This window comes from Hordeum vulgare, chromosome 3H, assembly GCF_904849725.1.
Source record: "Hordeum vulgare subsp. vulgare chromosome 3H, MorexV3_pseudomolecules_assembly, whole genome shotgun sequence".
Taxonomy (NCBI): Eukaryota; Viridiplantae; Streptophyta; class Magnoliopsida; order Poales; family Poaceae; genus Hordeum; species Hordeum vulgare.
The window spans coordinates 383,189,247-383,199,199 of NC_058520.1; the positions used below are offsets into that span (position 1 = coordinate 383,189,247).

The 9,953-nt window shown below is 44.3% G+C and overlaps 1 protein-coding gene across 1 annotated transcript; it reads left to right on the top strand.

The window, feature by feature from the left end:
* The first annotated feature begins 686 nt into the window (after positions 1–686).
* Positions 687–3,262, top strand: LOC123439992 (WRKY transcription factor 71-like). The gene is made up of 3 exons (XM_045116586.1): positions 687–1,249; positions 2,124–2,270; positions 2,489–3,262. The coding sequence occupies exons 1-3, from the start codon at positions 774–776 to the stop codon at positions 2,874–2,876; spliced, it is 1,011 nt and encodes a 336-aa protein (XP_044972521.1). The 5' UTR covers positions 687–773; the 3' UTR covers positions 2,877–3,262.
* Positions 3,263–9,953: the final 6,691 nt, after the last annotated feature.

Here is a 9,953-nt window from a genome sequence, read left to right on the forward strand (position 1 = left end):
ATTATAGAATGAGAGTGTTGTACTAGTGGGTGAAGCCACACGTTGTGACAAAATTCTTGACTGCAGAAGCTAGTACCAGCTAGAACGTAGGACTACAAGTATATCCTTGCCCGCATAAAATTCTTGACTGCAGAAGCTAGTACCAGCTGGAATGGCCGGCGACTGTTCGCTGGCTGGGATGGCATTTGCGAATGGCGCGACTGGTAATTTTAGTTTTTTGTGATGGCATTTTTGATAGAAAGCATGTCATTTTATTTATTTTAGTGCATTTTTCATTCGAAAATTTGCACTGTCAGATCTTGATCCTGTGGTTGTGAGGGTATTCGTTGGGGATTCCCTCCTGGGGAACGTTCCCCGAATCAAAGTATCTCGATCATTCAGCAGTAAGCTGCAGTAATATGCCCGTAAAAAACGAAATCTGCAGTTCATTTTATATGCCGACAGTTTGTTCTGACCGATACACGAAGATGGATAAATGCAAACAGAATGCTAAACAAGGTGGTATCAGTAATAAACACATTAAGAATTGACTGATTCTGTACATAACACTGGTATACGTAGTACTAGCTAGATTGTCCGGCCCCCGCACCCACTAAAAATTATATATTCCATCCAGCAAAAGTCGTATCTTGCGCCTATCATCCTTGCACGCTTTTGCAATTAAAATATCGAGAGGGGAAGACGAGACGAGACTAGGTGTAAGCTCAAACCCTCCTCTTCACTTCCACGCCTCTCCTCTCTTTACACACTTCGCTACCTCCCACTCCCTCATCATGTCTTCTGGTGGTGGCGGGGGAGGGGATCAAGGCCGTCATGGCGTCTACCACCAGCATGGCCACGGCCAACTCACCCGCAACGATGGCGCCGGTGGCTACGAGTTCAGCAACGACGACATGGAGAGCTTCTTCTTCAACCAGCCTGAGGGCGTCGTCGGTGGTGTGCGCGCCGACGAGATCGAGCCGTACTCGAGCCTCACGAGCTACCTGCAGGGCTTCTTGGACCCCACCGGGCTAGCTCGGCATCTCGACGTGCCGGCCAAGCACGAGCTGTCGGTCGACGTTAGGACCCATGACCAAGACAGCCAGGGCACCGGCAGCGCTGCTGGCGAAAGCGCTCCGCTGCTAACACCCAACTCATCCGTATCTTTCTCGTCCGGAGGCGGGGACGGCGAGGGGAAGTCTCACCGGAGCAAGAAGGGTCGGGCGCAGGAGGCGGATAACCAGGAGGATGGGGAAAGTTCCAAGAAAGCGTAGGTTTCCGCCAATTTGGTGCTGATCTGCTGTGTGAATCCTCTTGATTTCTTGCTTGACTGATTCCTTTTGTCGTGAGCTTATGGGCGATGTGTTCATATAGTGATAGATCTGGTCCTACGATTGCTTAATTAGTTCCATTTTCTTTCGTTCTCCCCATTGTGTTTGTGCCTTGTCTATTACGTGATGTGAATATTAGGGTTTGCTACGATTTGCTTCATTAGGGTTCTTATAGTTCATCGTGAATTAGATCCGGTTAGCCCCCGAGAGCTGACGCACTTTTGTCGTCTTGTATGCTTCTTATTGCTTTGGTCCAAGATAACTTTATAGATCATGTGGTATTCAATTTAAAAGACAATCAAGTACACTCTAGAAGATATCTTCCTTGGAATTAATCAATTGTTGCGCGTGCGTGCCGTAGCTTCAAACTTTGACCAAGTAGATAGCTTCGTCTTTGAAGACCCAAAAATAAAGATCCCCCCTGCTTTCAGAAAAGATCCAAAAATGTAATATAATCTCCAAAAGCATCAAGGCCATTAGTATAAGTTTTGCATTATATCAGGCTGATCTTGTCATGACATGTGATCTGTAGCTATATATGTCTATGAGTATATATATCTATCTAGCTAACTTACTAAACAACACTGATCACTCCCGGCAAAACTATGTATACATAGGCTCCTCCATTTCATGAAATAGCTCCGCGACATAGTTAGCTATATAGTACTTCCGGACAAATCGCGACAGATTGATTGACCTAGCTAGCTAGGTACTGCTGGATACTGCCTGTTCTGTTTCTACTTCCTAGCTAGTGACTGCTTATTTACTTTTGTGTTGCGACAATGAAAATTAATTACTTTGCCACCACTGCAGGAATAACAAACCCAAAAAGAAAGCCGAGAAGAGGCCGCGTCTTCCCCGCGTCTCCTTCCTCACCAAGAGCGAGGTCGATCACCTCGAGGACGGCTACCGCTGGCGCAAATACGGCCAGAAGGCCGTCAAGAACAGCCCTTACCCAAGGTTCTTATATACTTCCTTCGTTTCTAAAAATAAATCTCTTTAGAGATTGCACTATCAACTACATATGAAGTTAAATGAATAAATATACACTTTAAAATATGTCTATGTACATCCATATGTAGTTGTAAAAGGCTTATATTTAGGAATGGAGGGAGTACATATGCTTGAGTTGCATGCATGAGAAGTTCAGTGTGAACCGTGATAACGTACGTACGCAGGAGCTACTATCGGTGCACGACGCCAAAGTGCGGGGTGAAGAAGCGGGTGGAGCGGTCGTACCAGGACCCGTCGACGGTGATCACCACGTACGAAGGGCAGCACACGCACCACAGCCCCGCCAGCTTCCGGGGAACCTCAGCGCACCTCTTCATGCCCCCCGGCGTCCACGGGCTCCCGCCGCCACACCTCATGCCGCCGGGGGTGTTCCACCCGGAGCTGATGAGCATGATGCGCATGCCGTACCCCAGCCCTAACATGCACCTGCCGAGTGTGCCACCGCCTCCCCATCATCATCCAATGGCGGGAACTCCTCTCCAGCAGCACCATTTCACTGACTACGCGCTATTGCAAGACCTCTTCCCTTCCACAATGCCCAACAACCCATGATTAATTAACTCCTTCGGACATACTTAATTAATTAGCTAGTTAGCCTAGTAGTAGATATGCATGTATGATGCTTTCCAGATGCCGGACTTGCGCCATATGTGATCGCCAGGGGTACCCTTGAGCTTGGTCTATGCATGGTGCGGTCCTGTTATTAATTGTTAATTTGATGCAAACTTTTAATCTTGAACTTGTGCCTACATTGCTTTAATCCTCTTCCGTTTGTCTTCCACGGGCAAATTGGATGAGTTGATGAAGCTGGTCTAATAACTAGAACAGTTGCAACTTAATTTATATAGCTCGTACCGTGGACTTCTTGTACATGTACTAGTAGTGCATATGTGTACCTCATTGACTCCTTCGGTGAGAGGAATATTTCATTTCACTTTCGTTGTTGTGAGTAATATTTTACACAAGGTGCCATCTCAACTTCTGCTTGTTCAATTTTTCGAAAAGGAGGCAAAGCCCCGGCCTCTGTATTGAAAGATGCATGCAGCTATATATTAAAATGAAAATCTGCTTGTTCATGGAACGCTTATATATTTATTTAAGGGCACTTCCTTGGTTGCTCATGGCAGTTTTTTTTTAATTTAGTGCATGTGCAATAATCATGGCACAAAAGAGAATTTTGATTGCCTTGGACGTTGATGCACTGGGCGGTTTCTTGTGGGAGCAGGTATAGGATGTGTCGCCTCATCGTGTTTTCCTTGTTTGGTACAAGGAATTTATGACTGAGACAAGAATATATTGATTCATAGGTGTGTGCTATCTCAGCTCTACCTACTGTTAATCGTAGTCAATATACTCACTAGGCTGCCGTTTTGATCCATGAAAAATATATTCCCTCCCTTTTTAAATATAAGTCTTTTTAGATATTTTAAAAGAGAACAACATACAAATTTGTGTAGACATATGTTAGAGTATAAATTTACTTATTTTGTTCCGTATGTAGTCTTTTATTGTAATTTCTAAGAAAATATATTTAAAAACGGAGGAAGTACATGTGTATTGTTTTCAGTTTCTTATTCTTATTTGTAGTTGAATTAAACATATTATATCAAGCAGATGCCTCAAATTATTTGTTAAATAAGTAAGACCACAGACGAAATGTGATCTATGCTGTTTCTTGCACAGTTGTAGATGTTTAGTGATAGGCTTGCAGAATTTTAAATGCACTGACCTAATTTAGTTAGTTAGCTGCCACATTTGGCATATATTGCGGTGAATAATCTTTGCTTGGTTGAACTGCTTTTTCTTCTGGTTACCTGTTTCTAATACAATTTGCAGAGAAGAGCTTAAATATATACTCCCTCCGTCCCAAAATTCTTGTCTTAGATTTGTTTAGATATGAATGTATCTAGTCAAGTTTTAGTATTTAGATACATTCATTTCTAGATAAAGCTAAGACAAGAATTTTTGGACGGAGGGAGTAATAAACTTATTCATTGTTATGTAAATGTAGTGTTTAATCTAAGAATATAAGAAATGTATCCATATGGGTGGTAAGCCTACTGTTTTGGTGTTTTAGTTTTATAGGAGTTTATGAGATTGTTATGTGAATTCCCAAACAACAAGTGAGTATCACACATATGTGTACATGGATATCCTCCATCTTTTTCTTATTATTTTTATCATTTTAGCTTGAGTTATTTTTTCTTCATCTCAGTGGTCTAGAGTGGCAATTCTGCACATAAATAATAATGTATACTATGTGAGTATCACATGGGGCTTCTGCTTCCATGTAACGCTCAAGATGTGATCTTATCCTTATTTTGACGCTAGGGCCTCGACAGGGATAGAAACGCATCTCGTCGTTTCGCAAGAATGGATATCGTTACAAGTACATGTACCGAAGAGATGAGTATATGGAATTGGCTTACACATGCCGCAAGCTACGTCAAGATCACATCAATACAATAATATACAACAATCATGTAGAAGAGCAGGGTCCGTCTACGAACGAAAACAAAAAATTAAAAGAACAACGTCCATCCTTGCTATCCCAGGCTGCCGGCCTGGAACCCATCCTATATCGATGATGAAGAAGAAGAAGAAACTCCAAATAGAACAATCATCGCACTCACTTCAAGGTAACTCTTTACCTGTACCTGCAGCTGTTGTTGTAGTAATCTGTGAGCCACACGGACTCAACAATCTCATTTCCAAAGGTATCAAGACTAGCAAAGCTTAATGGGTGAGGTATGGTTAAGTGGTGAAGCTGCAACACGCGATTAAGCACTATATGAGGTGGCTAACTTACAAGTACAAGAATAAAAGAGGGGGATGGTCTATGCACAATAGACATGAATTAATGATGATCAGATGAATGATCCTGAACACCTACTTACGTTAGACATAACCCCACTGTGTCCTCTTCCGGATACAGAACTCACGAGAAGAGACAGTCACGGTTGCACACACAGTTGGCAATTTTTAATTAAGTTTACTTCAAGTCGTCTACAACCGGATGTTAAACAAAGTTTCCACGTTTGCCACATAACCGCGGGCATGGCTTTTCGAAAGATTTAACCCTTTAGGGGTGCTCCAACTAGTCCATCACAAATTACCACAAGCCGCATAGAAAGCCTCGATCACGAAACTCGTGATCTCCTCGGATTCCTTAGTGGAAAACCTCAACTCTGAGATAGCCCAAAGCATCACCGGAATCCCGATGCAGAAGATATTTCGTCGAAGGTAAAACTAATCCAGCAAGGCCGCCCGACGTGTCGACGAACTCGATAGGAGCCGCGTATCTCGTTCTCAGGACACGACGGATAAGCTTTGCGTACAATGGCCTGATATAAATCACCCAAGTTGCCTTGGGTTGGCCCCGCACAATGCTCTATTTTGGACCAACACTTATGAGGAGCACTCGCCCGGGGGTTGATTAAGTTTCCTCGGGTTAATTACTCCCTAGTGGTTCATTAGTTATTAGGCAAATAGTCCCAAAGTTGGGCCTTGCCAGACCGGTCTTAAACTTAAACGAATTATCAAGGGGGTCCCCCATAACAATCCCGATCGTGTTAGGAGCGCTCAATTGTGGAATATTACACCGGTAGCCGAAACTAAGGCGGCAAAGGTGGAACAAAACATCAGGCTAGAAGACCGAGCCTTCCACCTTTTACCAAGTATATAGGTGCATTAAATTAAATAGCAATTAGTATGGTGATATAACAAGGAACCCATGTTAACACATGGAAGCAACTGCACCTGCAACTAGCAACGCTAACACATGGTTAAGCAAGCGGTAGCCTAGCCAATCAGTGGTTTGCTAGGTTATGAACAGGTTGAAGGTTTTCATAGCACTGCTGGGAGGCTGACATTTAACACGTGGTAGGTAACGAGACATAACGAAAGAAACGAGAAAACTAGCATTGCATTGATAGTTGAAAGGATCTATATGGTTGACTAGAGGGGGGGGGTGAATGGACAACTACCAATTTTTAGCTTGTCTTAACAAATTAGCATTAGTAACAAAAGGTTCTCTATGTAAACAACTAGGTGAGCAACCTATATGATGCTAACCACAAGGATAACAGGTGCAAGCAAAGAATACACCACAACAATAACAAGTACAAAGTAAAGGTAAGAAATAACCGCAAGTGGAACCGGTGGAGACGAGGATGTGTTACCGAAGTTCCTTCCCTTTGACAGGAAGTACGTCTCCGTTGGAGCGGTGTGGAGGCACAATGCTCCCCAAGAAGCCACTAGGGCCACCGCATTCTCCTCACGCCCTCACACAATGTGAGATGTCGTGATTCCACTATTGGTGCCCTTGAAGGCGGCGACTTAACCTTTACAATCAAGGTTGGGGCTATCTCCAAACAAAGCTTGGAGTCTCCCAACAAGACCACGAAGCTTCACCACAATGGAATGTGGCTCCGAGGTGACCTCAACTGCCTAGGGTGCTCAAACACCCAAGAGTAACAAGATTCGCAAGGGATTAGTGGGGAATCAAATATCTCTTGGTGGAAGTGTGGATCAAGGCCCTCTCAAGCAATCCCTAGAAAATCAATAAGTTTGATTGGCTAGGGAGAGAGATCGAGCAAGAATAAGCTTATGGAGCAACAATGAAGCTTGGAGAGGTAAGAGGTAAGCTTCTAGAGGAAGAAGACACCTATATATAGTGGGGGGGGGGGTAAAAACCAACCGTTACTCACCCACCACGACAATAGCCAAGCGGTACTACCGCTGTGGGAGCGGTACTATCGCTCCTAAGAGCGGTACAACCGCTTTGTAGCTCACCAACTACAGTAGTAAGAAAATACTACCGTGCCTACTACTATGGGGGGAAAAGTATGCGCAAAAAGTCCGACGGAGCGATAGTAAAAAACTACTACCGCCCCGAGGGCGGTAGTACCGCTCATGGAGCGGTAGTAAAACATTACTACCGTTGTGCCAGCGGTACTACCGCTAGCCATTTTGCATAAGCATAAAAGATAAGGACGGAGATCCATTGTAGCAAAGGAAAGGTGGTGCACTAAATGTGTATGTGAGGATTCAACCCAACCTTTCCGATGCTGACCCCCTCTTTATAGTACGACTTTCCTACGACTCAAATACATCATAGAGAAACGTAGAAAGCAACCGTCTTGGAGAGATTCCGAGGGGCATCGAATCGTCTCGTGCCTAGACATGAATTATCTGAAATGCTCAATGCACACGATTAGTCCGCACATGCATTGTCATCAATCACTGAAACCACTTAGGGAGAAATATGCCCTAACAATCTGCCCCTTTTTGGTGGATTGATGACAATACATGATTTGCACAAAAAGGATATAGAAAAAGCATATGCAAAAGCCCAAATCTACAAACTAGAGACAAGCTCCCCCTGGGTGTGTGCATACCAACACACAACCAAGGAAAAAGCACCCCCCTAGATTTTATAGACTAAGCAATCCTTGCAACATAATAGAATAAACATTATGCATGGAAGCAAGGCATATCATGTGAGCATGAAGATAAGGGCACAAGATAATAAGACTCACAAGCTACTAATAAACTAGATAATAATGAGATAAAAGATAGGAAAGATATAGCATATGTCTCACACCAGATAATAAAGTATGACGTCTCATAGTTTCACCCATAAAGCAAAGACAACCAGCGAAGAAACTAAAGTTCCACAAATAAAGCAACCACGAAAACGGGAAAACTAGCAAATCCCACACTCTCTCCCCCTTTGGCATCGGGACACCAAAAATACAGAGAGGACACCTATGACGGAGGTGGTAGCTCGAACTAGAGAGAGCACAACCATCAGTCTTCGGTATCCTCCTGAACATAGTCCTCATCTTTCTCGTCTTCGGTCTCCTCCTTAGAGTCCTTGTCAAACGCAGCCTACTGCAGATTCTTCTTCAGCATCCACTTAGCCTCCGGGGTGATCTCTCGCCCAGACCCACTGGATATGTGCACGTCAAGCTTCCTCATAATCAACTTGTCACGCTGAAGGCTCTCCTTTTGAGCGACATGGGTCATGTACTGTCCCTTGGCCTGCATGCAGAACAAGGTCTTCATCCTGTCTGTGAGCTTCCTGGCGCAGGATGGCTCGGTAGAGGAAGGCACACGTGACTCTGGAACTGCCTCATCCTCAGCAGTAGCCACATCCTCATCAGAATCCCTAGTGGCAGCAGGTGTAGTTGTGGTGTTGGACCATTTGTCCTTCTGTCGCAGCTTGATGGGCTCATATCGAATCCACATGGGAGCATGTAACTCAATAGCTTGAAACGCCTTGGCCCACGTCATCTTGATCAGGTAAAACAGATAAGTGTCGTAGATTGGGACCTTATGGTTGAAGACTGCGGAGTACAACTCACTCCACATAACATGAGAGATATCAAGTGATCCAGAGGAGCGAGTCCGCCCTTTCTTACAGATGATAAGCATATCTACCAAGTATGAGTGGACTTGGTCCTTGTTGCCAACTCGTGGAAACAGTGTGTTGCAAAAAATACGGTGCATGACATCCAGAAAAGGGTTCATAACGTAGGAGACCTCACCAGATGGGGTTTCCTTCAAAATATAGTATGGCAACAACTTCGCCTTTGCTAGAGAAATAGGGTTAGCATGTGGCCGCAAGCCAACTGGGTGCTCAAGCCCCTCATCCTGGACATTCAGAAGGTCCATGAAGTCCTTCCACTTAGCAGACATTAGCTCCCCACTTGTCAGACAATTCATGGTGCGGTCGTCATCAGTGTGAAAGTGAACAATAGCGAAGAAATGGGCCACTACCTCATAATCAAAATCTTGTTGAAAAGTGATGAGCTCCTCAATGTGAAGTTGTTCCACCATGGACAGATCATCACCAAAGTATGCACGGTCTTTATTTAGATGGTTGATATCAATCCACTGCACACAGGAACATACATATTCTTCTTCAACTTGATGGCGTCTTCATATATAAGAAACTGGTCCTTAGTCCAGAACATGTCACCTCCAAGGAACTGAACCCTATTGCTGGTATAAGGGTTGGCCTTTCGATGAAGATGAAACTCTACAAGTGTCATGGCATCCCAGTCAATATTTTTCTTGGGCTTCTGAGCAGTCTTCTTAAAATTGTGCTTTGGAGCTTGAGAACCCTCGAGGACATCTGATGAGCGGGGACGCTTGGAACTGGCATCCCGAGGTGGGTTAGAGCGCGTGGAGTCACTACCTATGACGCGCAAAAAGCAAACACAACACAAAAGACACAAGAAGTCAACACAAAGATCAATACGCACCAAAAAATCCCAAATAAGATAGGGTAAGATGTGTGTGTTAATGGAATGGCGGTAGTACCGCCACTGGAGTTGTAGTAAAGTTTTACTACCGCTCTGGCAGCGGTAGTACCGCCCTGACAGCGGTAGTAAAATTTTACTACCACTCTAACAATGGTAGTACCGCTCCACAATGGTAGTACCGCTCCAGGAGGAGCGGTAGTACCACACGGGAGACAGATTGCCAGATCTGACAATGGAACTGTCAGATCTGGTACTACCGAGGATCCAAACACACAAGTCAACTTACACATGAAAGATCTACCAACCAGGAACTCCCCAACCCTTCTAGCATGAGGATAAGGTGACATGAAAGAAAGAA